Consider the following 26626-nt stretch of genomic DNA (forward strand, 5'->3'; position numbering starts at 1 on the left):
CCTGAAGCCAAGAGTACACTATACGTTCGCCAGACAAAAAAAAAAAAAAAAAAGACTGAGAAAAACTGAGTAGTCAATTTTATATGGTATAAAGAGATGTTATCAGGACAATAAAAGATTCACTCATTTATTATTAGAATTCTAAAAGGAGCTGGTCATTTTGAAAACATTTGTAACAAGTGTATATAGTATCAGGTTGTTTCACGCATATCCTTAATTTGGCCTAACATTTTTTTCATCCTGGGGAAAATACTACTAATTATACTTTATGGATTGCTATGAAGGATTTAAGCATACATACGTATGGATGTGGGTATTTGGTATGTGTGTTTCTACCTTACTGTCTGGGATACGGTTGGCAGTTAATAAGTGTTACCTTTCTTCCCCCTCCCTCAACCTAGTCAGTGACAACAAGGCCTAAGCTGCGTTGCACGCATTCCTCAGTTAGGGGACCAGGAGGACAACAGAAAGCTTGGTGTCTGAAAACGGTGGCGACGGCGTGCTCTGTTCTAAAACAACACTCATTTTCACTTCCGTGTGGGTTTGAGAGGACAGCGGCCAGAGGGATGTGCTTACAGGCACAGGCAAACAGTACTGAATCATGAGAGAGTGGCGAGGGGGTCATTCCCTAAAACTTTGTCTTTTCTCGTTTGTAGTGAGTAGAAAAAAATATACTGGAGTACAAAACTCACTTGCAAAGAGGTTTTTTTGGTGTATGTAGATTAATACTTCTTGTTGGCTTTTATGGATAAAAGAAAGCAACATGATTTTCTTCAATTACCCGAACTTTCCTAGCAATAAACTATTACAATTAAATTGTTTACTTTCTGACAGCCTCCATTTTACAATACAAGGCTGTTCTTTCAGAACATGTCACACACAGCTGGAATATATCTACTGACACATAATGCTTCCGGACTTCCATAATTAATCCTGAAAGAGAGCTGTAGGGTTCTATCTCTTCTCATAATGGGTTATGAAAACAAGATATAGCATGTTATATGGACAATCATAAAAACCAAGAAGAGAAAGTTATAAACTATATTTTCTAAACCTATCTGTGTCACCAGATCATGAGACACAAACATTCTGAAGGCATGGCGGAAATTAGCACTTCAGAACTGTAAGCACAAAATGCCACTTTCTATAATCAGCTGTTTCTTTCAACTGAGATCAAAACTTCCACCTCACTTAAGGATTTTCGAGAAAAAAGAATCCAAAACACTCTTTTTGGACCATATCCTTTTGTGTCTTCCCCTCTCCTGAAATGTTCTCATTACTCCAGAATTCTTATTTTTCCCAAAAAAGAATAGGTTGAATCTTTACCCCTTTGAAATGTCTCCATGGACCCCTCAAAAATCACTTTGTAAATGTTAAGTGAATTTTTACTTCTTTTGAAATTTCTCAGTCCCTAAGGAGCATCATACTCTTTACGTTATTTTAGTTAGAATTCTGTATCTTTCCTTGGCCTGAAGTTGGACTTACAAATGGCTTAAAGGCATTTTTTCAGTTTTTTTAAATAGTGGCTTATGAGGTATGCTTAGCCTTTTGAAAGAAATATGCTTTTCAGAGAGATGCCCTAGAATTTTCATATTCCTATAGACTTACACAATTTCAGAGAAGCTTTCTAATGAAATTTAAATTAACAAGGGGTTCAAAGATTTTCATTTTAATGGTCTCACCCAGACACTGCCATTTACAGAAACCTGGGAATCCTGACGACCTTGTTTATCTGTTTGAAGTGGATTTTTATATGCTAGGGTTTACTAAACAGGTTACAATAAAAGGACTATTTAAGTTTTTTAAAGGTTTAGACCAAAATACTGTTAGATCACTTCGGTCTTCACTTAAGCGCTAACTTTAAGGCAGGATTTCTCCACCTGGGCATTACTGACACTTGGGGCGGGGTCACTGTCTTGGGAGCTGTCCTGTGCAGAGTGAGATGTTTAGCAGCACCCCTGCTCTCCACCTACTCCATGCGAACAGCAGTCCTGCCACACCCTCCCCCCCCCCAATTACTTCTCACAGTCAAAACCACGCCTCCAGGCACGGCCAAATCCATCAGCGTCAGCGGGGGAGGGGGGTGGAGGGAAGCGGAACGGCCCCAGCTGAGGAGTGCTGCTCTAAGGAGTGCTGTTTTGTGCACCAGTGGTACAAGCCTCCATCTTTATTTTGGCAAAGGAGGAGGCAGAGAATGTAAAATTGAAACAAATGTGGAATCAAAATGTCCTGGCAGAGAAAATATATTTTAAAATGTAATCAAATTGAGATGGTAATTATAAACCAGCCAATTTCTGTGCAGCAAGGTCTGATCTCAGCTGAACCTCAGCTAATTTCAAAGTCATTTCTCTATAAAGGGCACCACTCACTTTTAGGTTCGTCCCCAACGTTTGCGTCTTTTCTCTCTGAAGTTCTTTTCTGTAGGGAAGGATGCTTTCCTTTCTGTCTGATAAAGCAGCCAGAGCACCACTACTCTTTTCTTTGCTTGCTTCGCAACTCTGCACCAAGTTGTTTTCAACCTTAACTAAGGCAGAAGAAAGAGAACCCAGGATAACCAATTCCTGCTCCAAAGGTAATGCCAAATGATCAATTAGGAAATCCTCACTTCCCAATTTTAGTTTCTTGAGGAAACAATTTATAGGGAGAGCTCCGATGAGATTATGAAGGCACTGGAACAAAACTGTTTGATTCCTGAAATAAAAAACAAAACAAACATAATATTACAAAACTCGGGACAGCACAAAACAGTCATGTACAATTTATTGTAGTAATCACTTAATATTCATTTATAAATCCCCTCGTGATGAACAGAACTAATAACACATGCAGGTGGTCTTTGATATAATTCCGATTATAGCAATCAAATATACATATCCTATACCAAGTCACTTATGTTAATCACTTGCTTCCTGATTGCATTTTTTCCTCTGAGTAATAAGATCAGTATTATATTTTTAAAATTTCATTGTCAGGGAAAGATAAGTAGAAATCTTAAAATAACTGTTAGGTCCTAATTGACCAAAAAAAAAAAAAAAAAAGCCAAAAACAAATATTAAGTTAAAAGCTTCAGTTTCCAAATGAGGCCACCTGTATCCATTCATGCTATCCCAGACAATGAGCTGAACGTGTCCCAGTGACACAGATCTCTACTCTGGAGATGACTCTTGGACCACACAGATATGCACTGACTTCTCTGGACATATTCTAATTTGATGTGCATTACCTGGAATAGACTATTAAAATCCCTTCAAATGGTGTTCTTTGTTTCCAGTTGAAGAGTGTGCCATAGAAACTTCCTGGCCGTTTGCAAAAGCAAATTTCTGGGAATTCTTTGATTACTTCACATTTCATGTGTTCCAGTAGCCACATCTTCATTGAAGTCAGAGAATAGCTGGGTGATGTGATTTGAAAACAAGTTTTGTGAAACGCTGTGAGAAGTGCAAAGAGATCTTCCATGCATTCTACGAGAAAAACATGTCACAAGCTCTGTCACTAAACTGTCCATTATCAAATCAAAAGAGTTCTTAAAATTTTCTAATTCAATAGGTATATATATGATTAAAAAGTACCAACAAAAATTACCTATAGGTTTCTTCTTTGGAAATGTCAGCAGGTATTTCCTACTTGAAAGATCTTCTAGACTTATAAACAGTCTGCCACAATGAACATAACGATCTTCAGAAGAGTTACCGTTTTCCCTCTCCCTAATTTGTAGCAGCACAATGCAACAGAAATTACTGAATGTTAAAAGTGGTGAAAGAGGTGTTATGGCAGTAATGACCTGTACACACTCTTTCTCAGACGCTTGTTCTCCAGCAAAGCTTTCCTTGTCCGTCTCCTCTTCCTCTCCCTCTTCCTCACTATCAATAGTCAACTTGATCCTTTTTGCCTCTGATCCTATTTCATATGGCACTGAGCGTGGAGCCGGGGGAAAATCCCTACTCAACGTGATCACCCTATTGTGACACTTAATAAGCCGACAGCTGGAGCTAAGAGCTTGATCCATTACCAGTGATAAAGTCACATGATTCAGGGACCTGTAAAAAATCCAGAGTTGAGTCCAAAAGCTCATTCTTTAGAATCAAAGAGATGATTAAATGCTACACAAATAATAACAAAATTGTATCCTCTCTTTTCCTAGGGAATGTCATTTCAAATGTAAAATATATCAAAAAACTTAAGTGCAAAAACCATACACATTTTTAAAGATCCTGTAATAGCCCTTTTCTTGAAATAGGAAAGCAAAAACACTGTAAATACGTTGAACTTTAGGAAAATAATTTTCTTAGGAGATAGGAACAGTAAAATAATGCTGGATTTTATTTTTGAGGTAGCTTCGCCCTCTGTTTAAAGTAAAAATGGCATTCTATACTCCCCCAAATAACTTGAATAAACTCTACTTTTTAATATAGACCATTGTTTACTCCTCAGCAATGATAATGTTTTGGATACAATATTGTAAAAATTAATTTCTCCTGTTTCCACTTACATTTTGAACACGGCTTATTAGAACATTTAAAATTCCTTATGTGGCTAACATTATATTTCTGTTGGGCACTGCTATTCTAGACCATCAAGATAATGTTATCATGATACTTACAGCTTCAAAGAAGATGTGGTTTTCACTCCAACAACCAAGCTATCATCTATTACATGATACCATATCTTCTCTACTAGCTGTTCTGAATCTTGAAAATTGTCTGGTGTCTTTTCATCAAAGGTGCAGACAGGATTTTCTTCTTTACCACAAAAAGTAACAAGATGTGCCTTAAAGAAATACATGTTTAATAACTTAGTACCAAAAAAATTACCAATGTGGCAAAACTAAAAATCATAATGTAAATCAGTTGTCAGCCAGGTCTTATAACTTACATATTTTAAAATAAATTGTCCTCTGTACCATACCATTTTATATTACAGATTATATATAAATCACTAAAGCAAAATTTATAGAACCTATGTATAATTAACTATCTACTGAGACCAAGAAGCATGGCCTGACTGGAAACAAGATGGGGTATGCAACACAGAGCCAGCAGAGATATAAACTTGGAGTCCAGAGTCCATTTTGAAAGATAATCTGATAATATGTGTCCCAAGTAGGCTGGAAACAATCCAATCTTTATTAAAGTGACTTATACTAAAAGGATAAGTATAAAATTTTGTACAAATAAAACTGATTATCTTTAGGCTGCTGATCAATTATGGCTAAAATTGTATTCTCGAAGTCTCAATTCTCAAATTGTATATTCACTCACTTCCACACACAGAGGGATTTATAATAACAAAAGAAATGGTGAGAGGAGGAGGAATAATAATCATAATGATTCACAACACTTACTGAATGCTTACTATGTGTCAGGTGCTGTTCTAGTGTTACTCAGGATTCAGTCTGCAAACCCCAGTACCTTAGGTAGGTAGTATTATTATGTACAGTTTTCAGATAAGGAAGACAGGAGGCTAAGTACCTTGCCCAAGGTCTTAGCTAGCTAGTGGCAGAGCTGGGATCTGAACCAAAGCAGACTGGTTCCAGAGTCCATGCCCTATCTTAACCATTACTCTATACTGCCCCTCTATGTGGTAATTACCGGAAAAACGATATGGACACTTACTTACATTATAGTAGACCAAACAAGTTTCTAGGAATCTGATGCCTTTGCCAGTAGCTGTGACATTTGAGACAAGCCATTCATCTGAAACCTGGGGTAATATTTACTACTTGCCAGAAATGCTTTTAAAATTAATCTTGTAAACAGCCCAAAATGGTGCCTTGCACATAATAATGTCAGTGCATTAATTTCTAAACACTTCTTCCCCTTTTCTAATACTGGCAAAATCACTGGGATGAGGCAGGGAACGGAAACGGGGAGACTTTTAATGATGACTTTCATGAGCTTTCCCAAGAGATTAGAACAGTAATACAGAAAAGCAACATGATGTGCTTTTGTTATGATTCTTACATTAATGGAATCATATTTTGGATCCAAGTTCTCATGTTGCTAAGACTGAAATACAGACACAAGGCACAGACTGCTGCAAGACTGGTAAATCTAGAAGGATTTAAGAGCTAGGGACTAAGGTGACTTGAGGAATAAAATGTAGTATCAAGTTTCTCCAGGTCCAGCTTTTCTTGATTTATTTGTAATTTTGCTACACTGTCTTTCTATGTATGAAACTAATGTTCATAAATACTATTTTTTTTATGAAGCTGAAGGGGTTTTTGCTAACTTTCTACATTACTGTATTGACATAAGTAACTGCAAGGTCCCTAAAGAGGTTCTTATGCTAGTCAGCCACAAGGGAAATGAAAATTATAAAAAGCAGATATAAACACTAAAAAAGCACAGCAATTTAGGGGCATTAACCAGAGGAATAAATACCCTTAGAAATGAACATTGCAATGATGAAAAGAATGATTATTATAATAATGATGAAGTTATGTATTCATTAATAAAAAGTTAAATAATGCTCAGTATATTCTGTTTAAGAGGTCAGAAAATATATAATTCCCTTAGGGGTAATTTCTATTGAAACTACGCAAATAAAAAAGTTTGACAGTTAAACCTTTTAAACAAAAGGACTTGTTCCCTAAGGCTCCTGACAACTGAGATTTTAGTATCCTATAGATTAAGAATAATTTGCAAATGGGTAAAATACTGGTTCCTTAATCAAATATTTTTAAGTCACAAAAAGTCCAGCGTTATAATCCCTGCCACTTTGCTTCTTGGATCCACTGAGTGGAGTTTTCCAATATATCCAAATATTCCAATTTAAATAACTCTTCAAGACCCACAACTATATGGTCAATTCATCTTTGACAAAGTAGGTAAGAATATCCAATGGAAAAAGGACAGTGTCTTCAACAAATGGTGTTGGGAAAACTGGATGGCAACATGCAGAAGAATGAAACTGGGCTACTTTCTCACATCATACGCAAGAACAAACTCAAAATGGATGAAAAACCCAAATGTGAGACAGAAAACCATCAAAATCCTAGAGGATAACACAAAAAGAAGATAACACAAAGAGGATAAACCTCTTTGACCTTGGCCAGAACAGCTTACTAGATATGGTGCCAGAGACAAGGAAAACAAAAGCAAACATTACTGGGACCTCATCAAGATAAAAAGCTTCTGCACGGAGAAGGAAACAATCAACAAATATAGAAGGCAGCCTACGGAATGGGAGAAGATATTTGCTAACAACATATCAGATAAAGTATTAATATCCAAAATCTATAAAGAACTTATCAAACTCAACACCCAAAAAACAAATAAATCCAGTGAAGAAATGGGCAGAAGACATGAATAAACACTTTTCCAAAGAAGATATCCAGATGACTGACAGACACATAACAAGAAGCTCAACATCACTCATCCTCAGGGAAATACAAATCAAAACCATGGTGAGATACCACCTCACATCTGTCAGAATGGCTAACTAACAACACAAGAAACAACAGGTGTTGGCAAGGATGCAGAGAAGGGAGAACCTTCTTGCACTGTTGGTGGGAATGCAAACTGGTACAGCTACTCTGGAAAAGAATATGGAGGTTTTCTTCAAGAAACTAAAAACAGAACTACCTTATACCCCAGCAATTGCACTATTAGGAATTACCCAAAGGAAACAAAAATACAGATTTGAAAGGGGTACATGCACCCCAATGTTTACGAAGCATCATCAACAATAGCCAAATTATGGAAAGAGCCCAAATGTCCATCAACTGATGGATAAAAATGTGGTACACACACACACACACACACACACACACACACACACACACACACACTGGAATATTACTCAGCCATCAAAAAGAATGAAATCTTGCCATTTACTATGACATAGATGGAACTAGAATGTATTATGCTAAGTGAAGTAAGCAGAGAAAGTCAAATACCATATGATTTCACTCATATGTGGAATTTAAGAAACAAAACAGATGAACATAAGTGAAGTGGGGGGAATAAAGGAGAAGAGGGTGAAACCAGCCACAAGAGACTCTTAATGACAGAGGACAAACTATGGGTTTACAGAGGGAGGTGGGTGGGAGATGAGCTAGATGGGTGATGGGTACTGAGAAGGGCACTTGTAACACCTGGGTGTTATATGTAAGTGATGGATCACCAAATTTGACTCCTGAAACCGATATTGCATTCTATGTTAACTAAAATTTACATTTTTTAAAAAAGGGAAAAAGTAAAAAGTAAAAAAAATAAATGACTCTTCCCAGAGCTTGTAGATTTTCAATTCATAAAATGATAAAATGGTCACATGATGAATTTTACCTTCTCTGCACCTGATGTACTTTCATCTTTCCCTTGAATCAGGTTTATTAACATTTTCCAAGATTTTAAAATAATGTTTTCCTTAAGCAAGAGATGCTGCTGTAATTCCTGAATAGAAGCTGAACCAACCTGTAAAGTAGAAATAAAAATCATTGCCAGAGACATCATTTCAAATGAAATCTGACAATACCATTAATTCAGAAAGCACTTTCTCCAAATTTGTCTTTAATTCATTTTTCTGTAAAAAAGCAGAGACTACTTCTCAGGGCAAAACTATTTTATTCATAAACGTTAAGTAATTATAAAGGAAAAAACAGAGCAAGTAACTGTAGTAGAGTTTATGTATCAAACTGAGAGAATGCCAATATATTAGCATGCATTTCACCACTGAATTAATCAATTAATACAAACATGAATATGTAATCAATACGAATAAAAATTAAGGCCTACCAACACCCTACCCCACAAGAAAACTGTTTTTCTTGTTGTTGAAATAATTTGTTTCCAAAAGCAAAGATATCATCATGAGTAGAAATTAGTCACTTTTAATTTGATACTATCTGAAATCCTCTGTGCAATATAACACCTATAGCAAATTTATTTATTTATTATTTGAGAGAGAGAGTGCAAGAGTGTGCATGCAAGCTGGGAAGAGAGGCAGATGGAGAGAGAACCCTAAGCAGGCTCCACGCTCAGCACAGAGCCCAATGTGGGGCTTGATCCCATGACCCTGGGATCATGACCTGAGCCGAAATCAAGACTCAGCTGCTCAATTGACTGAGTCAGTCACCCAGGTGCCCCTATAGCAAAGTTTAAAGATAACACATAGCCCCGAAACGGTTACAAGTTTAATTTTGTGCTAATAAACTCAGTTCTAGGGTCAACTCTTAACTACAGAAAACAAAAAAAATTTGGCTCTGAATTGGGCAAAGAGCAATCCATTCCTTTTATTATACCAAATAAATAGATTTCACAACTAAGGATGGAACATTCATGAAATACATTTTGCTACTGAAAATTTAAAGTCATGTCTTTGGACCAATAGAAGCTATTCATTTCAGATGGATATCTGAGACTACTTACGTATAAATCCAGCTTTTAATGTAACATGTTTTTCTAGACTGAAAAAACAAAATGCATCCTGTTTTTAAATTCCTTTCTTTCAAATTACAGTTTAAGTCAGGTCAATTCCTCTACTTTATATTGGTGACCAGAAGTTAGAATGTGAAGACTTAATTAGATCTTACCTCATTGCACAAAGTATGTAAAGTGTCTAGCTAATATCTTAAAACTTGATCTGTTGACCTATTTCTGTGGGCTCCACAATATTCAAGCTCTATCACTCATTCCCTGAGTAACTGTGACTTAAGGAGAGGGAGTACACATCAGAGAGGGAGACTGATTGGGGAATACTGGAGGGGTGGGGAGTAGAAGAGAGGAATATGTGGGCAGACTGACCATGAAGGCACCCTCAAAAATTATCCGTGTTCTCTCTTCCCTACTCTCCTCAATATGCACCCCCCCACCCCCAACTCCAGGGCTAAATAGTGAATCATTAGATTACTCAAATATTCTATGTGAAGTACTATTATAAAACTATAAAAATAACCACATGGTAGCACATTTAAACAGCATAAAAATACATTTCAACTTTACTTCCTAGACCCTCAATGCCATTTGTACAGCCAACATAGTATTTACCTTTCTAGAACTTTTCCATGTGTATATTAAGGAATGCTCTTTCTCCTCACTGCAAAGAAGTAAAACCCACCCCCAAGCCAAAACCAGGAACATAGTGCAGTACAAGACACCAGATCTTGCTTTCTTGTTTTTATTGTGATTTCTCTCATACATGGAGAAGAGTGCATAATACAGAAAACATTTTACAAACTAATCATGAAGTCGATGCCCAAACAACCATACACAGCCGGCTGCCTGTGGACTCTCCCTGGTCACCAACTTCTCTTTTTCCAAAGGAGGCAATACTACCCTGGTGTCTTAAGGTAACTTCTTTGTCTATGTAATTTTATCATCACTCAATTTCCTAAAGAATATTTTTACGTTTTTTTGTGTGTGTTTTGCTTTGGAACCTTTTATGAATGGAATCATTCTGTATGTACCAGGTTTTAGAGTCACCCCATTTGTCACTAGCAGCTGTAGACTTTCACTGCTCCGTAGTATTCCATCATAGGACTATTCCAGCTCACCACTCCTTTCTCCTGCTGATGGACATCTGGGCTATGCCCAGGCATGGACTGTCACAGACAGTGCTGCTGGGAACACCCCTGTACGCATGCACAAGTTTCTCCAAGGTCCCAGTCTCCCCATTTCCCCTCCAACTCGTTCCCTTCTGACCATCCGGTTGGAAAACAGATTTCATAGGGAAAGAACGGTGAAACAGACACTGTTTTGAGTTCTACCCATCACTTAACCGGTCTGGCTGTTTCCTCATATGTAAAATGGGGGAGGAGGAGGGTAGACTTGTTCATCGCTAAAAGGCCTTCCAACACTTGGAAATGTTTTTATCCAAACTGAGAGCTACTAATAACGTGGATACCTGAAAATAAAATGGACATGCAACTATGTCTTATTCACTTTCATACGTTCCTGCCTCCCCTCTGTGTTTCTTTTTATATTTTCCTATGACTCTGTGTTACCTTCTGAATAATTTTTTCTAACATAGTTTGGTTTGCTTCTTTCCTCTACATCTCTGAGTCAACTGTTAAACTTATCTGATGAGACTTTTTTTATTTCAATGTATTTTTAGTTCATAGAAATGCTATTTGGTGATTTTCAGTGAATAGCTGCTCACAATGCCTTTTGTATGTGCTGAGTTATTCTGTGGGTGGCTCATTTTCTTTGAAAAATTACTTGTGAGATTGATAAGAGGCCTCGGATAAACATGTGTTTTGAGAGAGGACTTTGTGTTGGTTTCTGCCGGCCACCCAGGGTGCTCCCAGGGCAAAAGCAGAATCAGTGCTCTCTGCGTGCTCTCTGGGCTCCAGTCTTTAGAGTTTGGCTGATAATTTATTCTTATATTTTTCAGCTCTTTGAAACTTTTAGGGAGACTTCAAAAACATATTTCAACTATGATTTTAACTTGTTTTTATCAGAAAAATTGGTCCAAATAAATTAGGTGACACATTACCAGAGGTAGAATTTCTAAAAGTCATACTTTCATAAATTAAATTACTTTCGCATCATTTCTAAATCAGTATAAAGATCTACCTTATTCTTTCTGACAGCTTCTTGGTATTCCATAGTTCAGGTGTATCATAACTGATCTACCAAACTCCTAATGATGGATATTTAGATTGACTGATTTTTGTTATCTATAAATACTATGTAAACATTCCTATGAAATCACCTTTGTTTACTGTACAAGTATATTCTTGGAACAGATTTCTAGAAGTAAAAGGGCGAGAGTAAGAAGCTATTTCCAGTCCACATTTTAATAGCTATAACAATTTTCCTTCTGAGAAGGTTGAACCACTTTACATTCTCAGCAATACTGTTTCAGAATGCACATTAAGGAAATTAATCATGTTTTTAAGAGAGAGAGTGAGGGAGAGAAGGGCAGAAGGAGAATCTTAAGCAGGCGCCACACTTAGTGCAGAGCCAGACACAGGGCTTGATTCCATGACCCTGGGATCATGACCTGAGCCGAAATCAAGGGTCGGATGCTCAACTGACTGAGCCACCCAAACGCCTCCAAGGAAATTAATCCTTTATCGCCTGTTACAATTTCTATTTACATACTTTGTCTTTTTATATATTTTACTTTGTTCAGACCACAAAAGTTTTTTTTTAATGTTTATTTTTTTGAGAGAGAAGAAAGAACAAGCACAACTGGAGTAGGGGCAGAGAGAGAGGGAGACACAGTATCTGAAGCAGGCTCTGGACTCTGAGCTGTCAGCACAGAGCAGGATACAGGGACTGAACTCGTGAACTGCGAGATCATGTCCTGCCCATAAGTCAGCCGCTTAACTGACTGAGCCACCCAGGCGCCCCCAGGGCACAAAAGTTTAATGTAACCAATCTTTTCCTTTATGGTTCCATGCTCACTATGATATTTTATTATCTACTGCCAACACTCATATCTAATACGTGTCCAATAAACATTTAGTAAATTCACATTAATAATGAAAATAGTTGCAAAAATGTTTGAAGAGCCTGCGAAGTACAAATATTTACTATGTGGCCCTTTACAAAAAAAAGTTTGCCAGGGATAGAGGAAAAAGTAAAATGACAACACAAGGAAACAGACAAATCCAAAAGGAAGGACAACTGGCCTTGCCTCCTCATTAGTCTCACTGTAAAAAAGCGGGGAGGGCATTATTCTAGATAAAAAGACCAAAAAGACATATAATGATCAGGTACAAGTGTAAACTTTGACCAGATCCTGCAAAAAGCATACATAAAAATCATTTTTAGGGCAACTAGGTGGCTCAGTCAGGTAAACATCCAACTTTGATTCAGGTCATGATCTCACGGTTTGTGGGTTCGAGCCCCACGTCAGGCTCTGTGCTCAGAGTCTGCAGCCTGCTTCAGGTTCTATATGTCTTTCTCTGTCTCTCTCTGCCCTTCACCTGCTCGTGCTCTCTCAGAATAAATTTAAAAAGTTTAAAAATTTTTGTGGCAATTAAAGACATCTGAATACAGAGAGAACAGTAAATAAGATTAAAAATTACTAATTTTCTAACTTTAATAATAGTGTGGTGTGGTTACATAGGAGTATATCCTTATTTTTTAGGCAATCCCTGCTAAAATACATAAGAGTGAAGTATTACAGTATTTGCAACTTTTAAATGGTTCTGCAAAAATGTACATACATACGCACAAAAAAGCACAGATGAAGCAAACAGAATTTTTTTTTTTTTAAAGTACCACTAGTTACATCCATGTGAGGACTGGAGATAGCTACAGTACTATTCTTTGAACTTTTTTGAATATTTAAAAATTTTATGAATGAAAAAAGGCAGGTTACAAAAGAACATGCATCATATGATCAACTTTCTACTTAAATTTACATATATTCATTTTTAAAAATCTACAAGAATATACATGGCAAAGTGTTAAAATCGGTTATAACTCAGTAGCAGAATCATAGGTTAGTTTCTTTTTAATATTTCTTTGAACAGTCTGAGTATTTTATAGACAATATGCAATACCTTCATACATTTGGCAAAAAACAAAAACTCTTTAAGAGAGCTCTGTAGGGAAAATTTGAGGGCAAACTGTTCATGTTTCATACATGTTGTAATTCATCATATTTGCTTCTCTTTTAAAAGAGATACTATTGGTATGCTTTCTGATCCTTAAGATCAGAAAAAAAGTGTTTTAAAAAGTGAACTTCATATGTTTTATAAGTCTTATTAAATTTAGTCTTATTACTAAAAGTTATCATTTTCAGATAATACATTTAGAAGTAATGTCATAACAGTTTCTTTTTGGGGTTGGATCTTTCTACTTTTTTTTCTTTCATAGTTTATTGTCAAGTTGGTTTCCATACAACACCCAGGGCTCATGTCAATAGTTCTTACAGAGGTACTAAAAAGGCAAAGATCCTTTGATATACCATTTTTTCCCAATCACTGAATTGCTTATACATTAAGATCCCTTCTCTCAATGTTCTTTCCTTCATTTAGAATATCACTAACCCAAAGAAGTAAAAACAAAAAGCAAACAGACACCAACTTTCAATCTTCTTTCCAGAGGTGGAACCATCAAGTAACAATTCCTTTGTTTGTCTTCAAATAAGTCATCTTCATTGCAATCCGATGTTCCACTCTACGAAATAACAAAACACACTAAAACTGAAATTTTGAAATAAGTTGAAAATTCATAGGATTAACAAAACACAATTAAAGCTTATCCAAAGGGCAGTTTTCTATGTTACACACTCTTATATGTAACAAAAAAATATATATTTCCTCATCATTTCTTGCAACTGAAAGAAACAACTATTATTGCTGCCACCACTGACCTAACATTTGTATACGGTTTCAAAAAGTATCAGTTTACTAGATTTTTATAAAATCCCACAACTAGAGAAAATAAGAATTGTCCTCATTTTATTAAGAAAAAAACTGAGACTCAGAATTTTTTTTTCAGATATTTTATATAGGTCTGAAACTTCAGGGGTATTATTTGCCTTCTGCCCAAGATCTTAAGATATTATGAACTGTTACTTCTTTAATAAAGCAGTTTCATTTTTATTCCTTAATTAATCCAATATTATCATGTTTATTGGTATACAATGTGAATTTTCAGAAGCAATGATAAAGTTAGTTTACAGTATTACTGTTCATCTGAGTGAACACTGTATTTCAAATTTATATCAAAAGTATAGTCAATTAGGGGGCACTTGGGTAGCTTAATCAGTTAAGGGCCCAACTCCTTTTTTTAATGTTTGTTTATTTTTGAAAGAGAGAGAGAGTGCACACAAGTGCAGGAGGGGCAGAGAGAGAGAGGGAGACAGAATCCAAAGCAGGTTCCAGGGTCTGAGCTGTCGGCACAGAGCCCGATGCGGGGCTTTGAGCCAGAGTCAGGCACTCGAACAACTGACTCATCCAGGCAACCCAAGGGTCCAACTCTTGATTTTGGCTCAGGTCATGATCTCATGGTCATGGCACCAAGCCCCGTATCTGGTGCTGCACTGACAGCATAGAGCCTGCTTGGGATTCTCTCTCTCCCTCTCTCTCTCTCTGCCCCTCCCCTGCTTGCTCATGTGCTCTCTCTTTCTCCCTTTCAAAATAAATGAATAAATATTTTAAATATTTAAAAATTCAATCTATATATTTTTAAAGTTCAAGAAGTTTACTGTATGAAATTACAAATATTTAAATACTGGGTCAAAAGCTTTAAAGCACTCCAATGTTCTAAAATGGTTCTTAAAATATGGTTGCACGTATAGGTGGATTAGGAGGAACTTAATGGTGGACCATGGTGGAGGGAAATGAGAAGAAATGGCTGGGGAGAGGGAGGGAAGCAAACCATGAGAGACTTTTAAATGCTGAAAACAAACTGAGGACTGATGGGGGTGGGGGAGAGAGGAAGGGGGGGTGATAGGCATGGAGGAGGGCACTTGTGGGGATGAGCACTGGGTGTTATATGGAAACCAACTTGACAATAAACTATTTAAAAAAATTAAAAAAATGAAATGGTTCTTAAAGTAACATATGTAAAAAGTATACATAACTTACTAAATAGTTTATGTTGCAAAGATCTGTTACTGTAAATGAACTCAGGCAATCTGAATTCATGGAGTCCTGAAAAAGTAACAGTACTTGTTCAGTTCCACTTCCTATGAAGTCATCTATCAGTACTGAGCTAATTTTTTTCCACTGAGCAGCAACCTGAAAGAAAGAGAGTGGAAAAGAAGGAATAGAGAAAGAAAAAAAATCAGATGTAAAATAAACTAAATTCTTCTGTTGCCTGTAGGTGTAATGTGTCATCTTCAATCTTATAAACAAGTAATGAAAATGGTAGTGTAAACACTAAAAACTAAAGATATTGGGGAATCAGATAACATAAGGAATTAAACAACAATTTTATAAATACCAAGGTACTTAAATTTAATATTTTATCCATGTTTCTCCAGGGTTTATCATGTTCCTGATTTCTCTATTAAAATTTTATAATTTATAAATGTGAACATTTCTCATGACTCTTTCAGAAATGCTAACATTTCTCATGAATAACTCTAGTGAAGATTCTTTCTCCAACACATTTAAAGATGGCCCTCACTCTCATAAGCCTTAGTGGATATGTATCTGTGATCAAACCAATTACATAAGAAATTCAATTGCATTACGTAACTGCAAGGTAAACACTTAAAAGCTCTCAAAGCAGAATAACTTAAGAGTCAAGATGAGCTTAATACCCCAAACCTTGGTGGAGGAGAACATAGCCATTATTAGGGACACAAAAGGGGATGGTGCCTAAGAGTGGGGTACCTAGAACAATCCTAGCCCACTGGAAAGATGTGATCAGTTTATACCAAAACATGAGACCCAAAGTTTAAAACACAAGACAACTCCATAAAGGTCCCTAAAGCTTTAAGCCTCCAGAGTGGTCCCCCAGAAACTAATACCATGGGGATGAAATACCCCCTATCCCTCAGGCAGAAAAGCTAAAACTCCCATTCGGAATCATGGCAGCAGCACAGACACATCATCTAGATGACAGAGGGTGGCATGCTTTAGAGTAGGACTATAAGTAAGACTTCAGTCTAAATATGAATCTGCCCCGTATAAGGCTAGTTTCCAAAGCTGTGATTTTTCACTTATGCAGGGAGGAAGCTTATCTGTATACCCATATCCTCCCTTCTTCCCACCCTCACCATGAGTATCATGGAGTATAATTAACTATATGAAGACATTAGTAATAAGAATGTGCTCAACATGCAAATACCATAGAGCTGTGCACTCATGCTTGCGCGCACACATTTACAATCTACAGGTCTAGAATAGTGCTGTCTAAAAGAAATATAGGAATGACAATGCAAAGCATATATATGATTTTAAGTTTTCCAGTAGCCAATAAAAGAAAATTCTCTAAGGGTGCCTTGGGTGGCTCAGTCGGTTAAGTGTCTGACTCCTGATTTCTGCTCAGGTCATGATCTCACAGTCCATGAATTTGAAATCTGCATTAGGCTCTGTGCTGCTAGTGTGCGAGCCTGCTTGGGATTCTCTTTCTCTGTCCCTCCCCTGTTCATTCCCCCTCTCAAAATAAGTAACTAAACATAAAAAAATCAACTGTCACATTAATAAAAATTAGAAATAGTTATATAAAAAGACAAATAAATATGTAATAATTATAGCTATATGTCTATATACTTCCAAACAACTCAAAGGTTTTATGACTCAAAACACCAAGGCAAAACCTTCATCAGGTTGTATTTGGAAAACTTTAAGAAATAAGAATGATGCAACATACATGATTTTAAGTGCAGTACTAATAACTGATTTGGATAATAAGACTTCAGGATAAGCTCTACGAAACATATAAATGCTTAATAGGTCTAAGGCTACACCAATTGAATGATTATGACATTAAGGGACTATACCTGAAAGTTCTTCTTCCAAACAGCACAAACGTCACCGGACCTAAAGGATACGATGAAAAGTTCTTCTCCACCTGAATCCATAAGCTGAACTGCACAAGGGTCTCCAAAGGGAAGCTGGCACACACTTTTCGGAGTACCATTTTGAAATGAAATCAGCTGATTCTTTCGAGTAAGGGCAATCAAAGACATTCTTAACTGGTCGTTGACATTCTCAGTTGCACAGACATGCACACAAGTTACCACACTGCTATAAGCAGGAGGGATAATGTATGCATCACTTACGACTTCTTCATTTTCAAGGGAGTATACACAAAATTCGGTATTCCAAATTGCATAATCCGATTTTGAAAGCTTTTGGGTGCATCCTTTCTCAGATAAAAAACATGTCTTTGGCCCTAGTAACACCATACCTAGATTTTCAATCTCTCCTCCCCACTCAACAGATGAAAAATTAACAGACACGGTCATAACTGTGCTGTTTAAAGAAGAGATAAAGTAGAATGTTTCTGCGTGTCTCCACAAAACTAAAGGGCCATTAAGGACCCTTACACCATCTTTCAACTCATAACCTAGTCTAAAACTCAAACATTTTTCAAATTTATTTTTACTGTGAAGAAACAGAAGAAAATATTTGAAAGTGTTCTTTTCATTGCATTGTATCATAATATAAGGGAGATTAATTCCAGTTCTGAAATCTGACACACAGTCGCAACACATAATTTTTAAGTGAGAGTTTTCTTCCTTTAGCATAAAAAATCCAGTGGACTTCTGAACAAATGCTCTTGTTCCTCTGTCAAATATCATTCTCCTGACATGTAATACGCTTATTTCTGCAGGCCCTTTACCTGCAACATCTCCTTTAGACAATCGAAAACTAAGGACTTCCCCATTATAACACAAAAGCCTTTCTTGTTCGTTAGATGACATTGCTTGTTTGCTAGTCACTCCACAGAATCAAATCTTTGTGTTGCTCCAATTTTCAAATGCAAATTGTTTCCAGTTGATGCTTTTAAACCTAAAAATGTAACGAGGAGAACTACCATCAAGTAGACAGTTGTAAAGAAAACATTTTTCTGTTAGAGAAATATCCCATAGATAACTATAAATTTGATTAACATTTTAAAGCTTTTTATGCTACCTTAACAACATTACGCTTATCAAAAAACCCCATCCCAAATATCATTTCTGTACACAGTTAAAAAAACAAAGTTTGCAAACAATGCAAATAACCACATCGCAAAAGATAACTGAATGTGTTAATAGCATCTATTAGAATCTGTAGGTGGTCTATTGAAAGTGCCTGAACACATTCCTTCTGGCTCAGGGAATTTCTTAAGGGTTCCACTTTTGTCTCTCTTTCAAACCTACCAACCTAATCTAGTCTCCCCATTTTCTTTTTCCCCCCATTTTCTACCCTGTTGACTCAAACCTGGGTTTTTCCTCTCAGCCTTAGCGTCTCTACAATGACAATTCAGTGAGTCAATGATTCACATTAGACCGCTACCACTGCCCAGGCACTTGGGGTCCTGCTTCCCTGAAACAGCAGCTCATACAGACTCTATGGCCAAAAGGAAAAGCCCAGAAAGAAAAAGAGGAGATACCATACCACAGTTTAAACAAATTCTCCATAAGAGTAATAGAAATAACTTTTAAATCTTACTTTGCAAAAACAGTGCAGCTTTGATCTTAAGGAAGTCACTATTCCTATTCCAAGTAGAAAAAACGAGAGGATTAGTAACATTACAATGAACACAAGAATTAAATAATAAATATCAGGTATTCAGGTTTATGTGCCACATACAATACATAACTTCATTTAATGCCTACAACTATTCTTTTAAAGTAAGTATTCTTATCATCACATCTTTCAACTGAGAAAATTTTATTATTTTAACAAAGGTCAGAAAATTTTCCAAGGCTCCAAAACTAATCGGCAACGGCACTAGATTCAGAAGAGGGGCCTCTAACTGCTGAGCCACACTGTCTTGGCGCGTGTCCCCTTACTCAGAACACTGGTTATGAGCAAGGCAACCTGAGACAATTAGCAAAGTAGATTAAGAAAAAAGGAACATCCATTGTGTCCCAAATGGCAAGATCTCATTCTTTTTATGGCTGAATAATACTCCATTTTCATATATAAAAATATATATTTTTTTATACACACACACCCGTTTCTTCTTTATCCATCCATCTATCAAAGGATACCTGGGACCTAGAGGATATTATATGAAGTGGAATAAGTCAGAGAAAGGTAAACGTTATAGGGTTCAACTTATACATGGAATCTAAAAAACAAAAATGAACAAAAAAATACAGAGAACAAACTGGTGGTTTGCCAGAGGGAAGGTCATTGGGAAATGGGCAAAAGAAAGGAAGGGGATTGAGAGGTACAGACTTCCACTTATAAATAAGTCATGAAGATGAACAGTACATACAGTCTAGGGAATACAGTCAATAATATTGAAATAGCATTGTATGGTGACTACACTTACAATGGTGAGCACTGAATATAGAATTGTTAAATCAATACTCTGTACACTTAAAACATAAAACATGTCAATAATAATAAAATAATAAATAAAAATAAAGTTAAAAAAGAAAACATGCCAAATAGAACTGCAAAAAAAATTACAACAAAGGAACACCCCCTACGCTGGACACACATATTAGAGAAAGATGTTGATCTTTACTCAGTGTCTATACATTCAGATTCACTCCTTTAATAGCTACTGAATGTTCAGCATATGCTATGAATTGCACATGGTTGTAGAGCCTAGACAACCATGTGAATGGTGGGCCTGGCCTGCCTTTTACTAGATGTATGGCTGGGCAAATGACCTAATCCCTTGTGCCTCATACCCACATAAGCTAGATAGGGTGTAGTAACAGTACTACCTCACAAGGTATGAAATTAACTAATATAACCCACTTAAAATTGAGCCTGGCATGTGGAAAGTGCTCCATAAAGGTTAGCTACTACCGTTATCATCATCACCACCATGGCCAGTTCTGGTTTCTATAGTACCTAACCTTGGAAACATCACAATAGTCACACACTAACAGTTTCTGAATGCTGAAAGGTCTCTCTCCACCATAAATAAGTAACTCATACACTTTCTTTTCTACTTGCAGATCATTTACACTAGGAAACTCAACCATTTCAGAAATAAAACTAGGTCATTTGCAATTAAGTAATGTTTTCTTCTGTTGAATGAGAAACTCCAAAGGCTTAGGTCTTGTTCTTTTATTATAAAAATCTACCAAGAGTCCAAACAGAAAAAGAAGTATCACTGAACCATCTAAAAATTTAACTTAAGGTAGTATTTTATAGAAATATCTTTAATTTAGAGGCAATTCTATTAAAATGAAGACTAGTCAGCAACTACTTTCAAATTGGAGATTCCATAGCTTATTGTCTAATTTCCAAATACATCATTTGTTGTAGTTTTAAACGATGTTCACAAATTCTTTGAAATTCCTTCCATCAAGAAATGGCACTTAATTCTCCTCTCCTTTGGTGAGGGCTGGTCATTATGACTCACTCTCAGCCACAGAAATATGGCAGAAGGGACAACTTGACACTTCCAAGACTGGGTCATAGAGCATTGTGGCTTCCTCATTGACCTGTACCTTGGATCACCTGCAATGAGGAAAGCCACCCACCATATTATTAAGACACTCAGGCATCCCCATGAAAAGGTGCATATGGCAAGGAACCATGGCTTCCTGACAACAGTCAGCAAGGCCTCAGCGTTTCGCCAACGGCCTTGTGAGTGAGGAGCCTTCTTGGGATCAGATCTTCCAGCTCCAGTCAAGCCTCTAGATGATTCAGCCCCTTAGAGATTCTGAGCCAGAAAGACCAACCAAGCTAACCTGCTCCCAAATACTTGATCCTCAGCAATTTTGAGATAATGTTTATTGCTTTAAGCTGCTATTTGTTATATAGTAACAGATAAATACATCCCTCTCTGGTATTTGTTTTTGTAAGCTGATGATACTGCTTTTGAGAATTTCATGAAACCTATTACTTGAAACAACTAGAGATACTGTATCATAATACAAACTAGGAAAAGTCACTGGCTTACTGGTTTGTTGTTAAGCAACTACCACAAAGATCTGGGACACTAGGTATCATAAAGTAGTTTCAGCTGTCTCAGTAAAGAAGATAAGTAGGTAAATCAAAGGTGTGGCTTTTACTTATGAAACTATCTTTTACCTTAAAGAAATAAATATTATATTACAATAAAATATACGAATGATAATTTACTTAAAATTTCCCACAGACATGTCAGTTCTCAGATTTCTAAGAAGCTTTCCTTTTTTAGCATTAATATGATATAATCTGAGGTAGAGCTAAAAACTTGTCTTTTACTACCTATTTTAAAGGTTTTTCAGTTTTCTTAAGAGTACTAAAAATAACCAAAAGTAACTTCTACACAGAAAACGATTTTGAAAGACACGAGTGAGACCCTTAACACAGAGATAAGGAATAACACAGGAGAGAAAAAAGGACTCAATAAAGGAAATTAGGAATATGCTTAATAGAATGAATAATAGGCTGGAAGAAGCAGAGGAATGAATTAGTAATCTAGAAGACAGAGTAATGGGAAGCAATCAAGCTGAACAAAAGAAGGAAAAAAGAAGTATGTCAAATGAGAATAGACTTCGGGAACTCAGTGGCTCTATGAGACATACTAACATTTGTTATTTTAGCATTTAATCAACACAATGCTCTGGTTCACCAGTATCCAAGTGTGACAGAGGTAAGGAGAATCTGATTACCAAATGGTCAGCAGAATCTCCCCCTTTCCTAACTTTGGAGTATGTATTGTTTCAACTTAAGAAAGTGATTACTTAAGAAAATCAGACCCCTTACATTCTGTTCTTTTAATGCTCCCACCAAGTTCCTTAACCTAGAAACCACTATCGGCCAACTCTGTTCCAATTGCCACTATGGTAGTTCAGACTTTCATCTCTCACTTAGGTTGAGGTAAAAAGCTTCTCAAATTGGTCTCCCTAACTCAAGTCTCTCTTCCCCTCCAACGTTTCAATTGATTTATGCTACCTCAGTTATCGTTCACAAACACAAACTTGATCTGGTAACTGTTCCCAAACTCAAAAACTCTGCATGTACCCTTTTGCCCTTCTCAATAGATCTATGATCCTTGAGTTACTACCTGGAAAAATAGATGCTAAACACTGCATATTAAACATATGAATGAATGATGGAGAGATAAAAGTTTACAAACCATTGCTATAAATTTTAATATGGCATTCAAAGCCCTTTTATAATGCTAACCCAATAGGCTTTAACACGAGCTCTAGGCAAAAAGAAAACTTATTCTCATGGATTTAGATTCAAATAGATTTAAATGACCGTTACTGGAAAAGTCTCTATTTTTAAATACTACTGCAAAAGCATGCACACTTTAAATAAGTTATTTAAAATGGATCACCTTAAGAGTTAAAAATTAGAAGTTATTAATATATTTACTTATGAAGATGTTTTTCTCAAACTTTCTATCATCAGCTTATTGAATTTCACATACCTGTGTATATTTTATTTTATACTGATGCAACAACTGTTTAAAAGTTCTTAGCATATATTCATAAAACAAAACTTTAAGCCTACGGAATAAATGGTACTCTTTTTTTTTGTTTACGTACAAATAATGTGGAAACAGGGGTAGTCAGTTAAGTGTCCAGCTCGATCTTGGCTCAGGTCACGATCTCACAGTTCGTGAGTTTGAGCCCGCCATCAGGCTCTGTGTTGACAGTGCAGAGCCCACTTGGGATTCTGTCTCTCCTCTCTACCCCTCCCCAACTTGTGCTCGCTCTCTCGCTTTCTCTCTCTCTCAAAATAAATAAATAAACTTAAAAAACATTTTTTTAAAGAAATAATCTGGAAACAACTGAAACTAAGATTCAACTTAGAGGTTCTAAAACCAATATAAACAAGCCCTGATTAATCAAACCCTGATTATCAGGGCACCAGGTTCTCTTGGTCATCTGACTTTTTACTTACCCTTACAATAATGGCTTACGCTGTGGTGGCTGACACCCTAACAACAGAAAAAAACAAAACAAAACAAAACAAAACAGGTAACTAAAACCAGTTACATTTTAGCTCCTATTGCAGCTAATGGGAGCTGTGGAGGGGGTTGTGTGTGGAAGCAGATTATTTATAAAATACTACATAAGTAATTTGAGTGTTTCCTGTTCCGTATTACCATACATCAAAGTTGACTATGTATATTTTGTACATAAAATGAAAACAGATGAGTATACTAGGGAAATAATACATGCTAACAGAAATATAGTAGACTGGCAATAAATTATCGCCCGCATCCACTCTTCCCTACCTGCCTCCTATCAAATAAACAATGCTCCTTTTAAATGCTAATAAATTCCTCTGGGTGTCATACATTTCAGAACTCTTTAAATAAACTACCTGTCTGGTTGAGAAAGATCCTAAAAGAGCATATTATCTGCAGATAAAATCTAAAACTATCTCTGAGAAACTGTACCAAGTATGACTAGTAGAAAGTATCTTTGAAAAAAAGGTAGAATTAAGACACCCAACTAAAAATTTCACCTAATATTAAACATAATTTTATAAGCGTAATACCGATAGATGTCCTTTTCCCAACATATAGAACATTTACCTAAGTAAATTAACTTGGCTACAGAATAGACCTGCTGTTTAAATGTTTTTCTACCTATATAACTAGAAACTATTTGTTGGAGCCTACCCAGAATCAAGCTCCATGTTCCCTTTTCCAACAACATGTTAGTGTATCTGAAACAGGTGGATGTGGGGGACTGGGGATCCACTCAGAGAATTAGGAAAGACTAAGTTAAAGGTTTTCCATGTCATTCTAAGGACTTCTAACTTTCTCTAAGCAATGATAATCCACTGAAAGGTTTCAAAAATAGAAATCACAGGACTACACTTCTGAATTTGAAAGACCTTGCTGACAGTGTTGAAGATGGGGGAAGGTAAGAATGGAGACAGAGCCATCAGTTTAGTTAGAAGATAATTATGAGTCTTTAAATTTTTTTTTTAATGTTTTCTTTATTTCTAGGAGAGAGAGCGCGTGAGCAGGGGAGGGTCAGAGAGAGAGGGAGTCAGAGACTGAAACAGGCTCCAGGCTCTGAGCTGGCTGTCAGCACAGAGCCCGACGTGGGGCTCGAACCCACGAACCGCGAGATCATGACCTAAGCGAAAGTCGGACGCTCAACCGACTAAGCCACCCAGGCGCCCCAGAAGATAATTATGAGTCTTAATTAAACGGAGAGATGACTTTGGAAGGCAATTTGGCAGTCACCTGAAATCCATCCATCCATTCATTCATTTCTTGATATGAACCCAGAGAAATAATCCTACATAATAATGCACAAAGACATTGCTCTAGAATGTTCACTGTGTTGTTATTTGTAATATTTTTTTTAAAAAGTAAAAAATGGGGTGCGTGGGTAGCTCAGTTGGCTGGGTGTCTGACATCAGCTCAGGTCATGATCTCGCAGTTTATGAGTTCGAGCATCCGCATCAGGCCCTGTGCTGACAGCTCAGAGTCTGGAGCCTGCTTCAGATTCTGTGCCTTCTTCTCTCTCTGCCCCTCCCTGCTCATGTTCTGTCTTTCTCTCTCTCAAAAATAAATAAACATTTAAAAAAAATTTTTTTAAGTAAAAAGTTCCATGAGCATCAATAGGGTAATGAATACATACAGATGGAATATCATACTACAGGTAAAAGGAATGAATTTGATCTACATATACCACCACGGCTGGGTTTCAAAAATGAAAAAAATTAAGCTGCAGAAAAATGTATATATACTTCAGTACATTATTTTCTAAATCAAAACACATAAAACAACATTATGTATTTTGTGTTTACTTACAATTGCTACATTCCCAGTACTTCTCTGTGCCAGGTGCTATTCTAAGCACTTTGGACTCATGTATTCTTCACTACATCCTTGTGTGACAGGCAACATAATCCCATTCTACACATGGGGAAACGGAGGCATGGAGTCTAAGGACCTTCTCAAAGACCTAAAAATAGGAAGTGACAGAGTCAGGATTCAAACCCAGACAACCTGGTCCAAAATTTAAAAAGCAAAGAGTCTGTAGAGTCATGCTAAATTCCAATGACTGTTCATTCTGGAGGAGATAGGTATCAGGGTTGGGGAGTGGAGCCAGAGGGAGACTGTAGCTAGAGCTGAAATGTTATTTTTAAACAATGTATTCAACTGTTCTTTAAACAATGTGTCCATTTCCCCGCATACACATTTTTAACAGACTGAAAAGAAAGTCTGGGGCAAAGACGCTCAAGTGTCAACCGTGGTTGACTCTGGATGGTGGGCATACGGGGACTTTGCCCGCTGCAATTTCTTTGTGGTTTTCCGTTATCTTGCAATTTTTAAAGAAGGCAGTATTATTGAATGCAAAACGATTTCTTTTCCATTTCTTGGCCGACAACCATAAAATTGTCCCAGTGCCTTATAAACCTAAATCTTTCTCCAGTTTGGCCCTTGAGGTCATTTTTGCACTGCGTAACGGTCCTAGGGGCTGCCCTGTGCAATGCAGGCTATTTAGTAAAACCCACTAGATGGCCAGTGGCTGGCCCCTGCCCCATTATGACAACCAAAACTGTCTCCAGACCCTGCCAAATGTCCCCTAGGAGACAACGCTGCCCCCGGCTGAGAACTACCTTAAAAAAACTGTAACATGCTTTACATCCTTTGACTTTCTACAATTGCTTTGGTTTAAAGCTGTCAAATATAGAATCCTTGAGAAGTTTCTCACACTCCAGGTGGGAAAGATGCGGCGGCGGGGTGAAGAAAGTTTCAAGGGAACTAATCCAATAGAGCAAGCACTTAAAATCTACTCATCATCCCACAGTGATGGACATAGGCCCCGGCAAGCTCGCTTCCATCCCCTTATTCCGCAAAGAGGGCACCAGGGGAGCCAACCCAGCGCTGCCGCCCGGCCCCGCGAAGTCCAGGTAAAGGTGTGGGACGACGCGCCTGCCCTACCTGAGCCCGCGCGTTCGGGGTCCCATAGGCGCCACGTTCCCGACGCCCTACGCGGGCGCAGAGGCCCTCGGCTCCAAACCTCCCGCCCGCGCGCGGCATCCTGGGAGGCCCGGGCCGGAGGCTGCGTCGAGGGCACAGGAGGCGGGGCGCGCGGAGCCGGAGGAGCCTGCCCGGAGACGGTTGCCAAGGGAGGCTGAGGGGGCGGGGCCTCCAGGGGATGTTGTGAAAGCGAA

The 26626-nt window shown here is 37.3% G+C and overlaps 1 protein-coding gene across 1 annotated transcript; it reads right to left on the reverse strand.

Moving 5' to 3' along the window:
- Nucleotides 1–1143: 1143 nt before the first annotated feature.
- FANCB (FA complementation group B) lies at nt 1144–26476 on the reverse strand. Its single transcript, XM_039233974.1, has 11 exons — nt 26394–26476; nt 25257–25410; nt 19016–19059; nt 17356–18370; nt 15491–15643; nt 13983–14075; nt 8286–8414; nt 4601–4767; nt 3583–4037; nt 3224–3461; nt 1144–2691 (listed from the first exon to the last, which is right to left on the reverse strand). The coding sequence occupies exons 4-11, from the start codon at nt 18280–18282 to the stop codon at nt 2277–2279; spliced, it is 2577 nt and encodes an 858-aa protein (XP_039089905.1). The 5' UTR covers nt 18283–18370; nt 19016–19059; nt 25257–25410; nt 26394–26476; the 3' UTR covers nt 1144–2276.
- Between the last annotated feature and the right edge of the window lie 150 nt (nt 26477–26626).

The sequence above is a fragment of the Hyaena hyaena genome, unplaced genomic scaffold, assembly GCF_003009895.1.
Source record: "Hyaena hyaena isolate Hyena2069 unplaced genomic scaffold, ASM300989v1 scaffold_80, whole genome shotgun sequence".
In the NCBI taxonomy this organism is placed as follows: domain Eukaryota; kingdom Metazoa; phylum Chordata; class Mammalia; order Carnivora; family Hyaenidae; genus Hyaena; species Hyaena hyaena.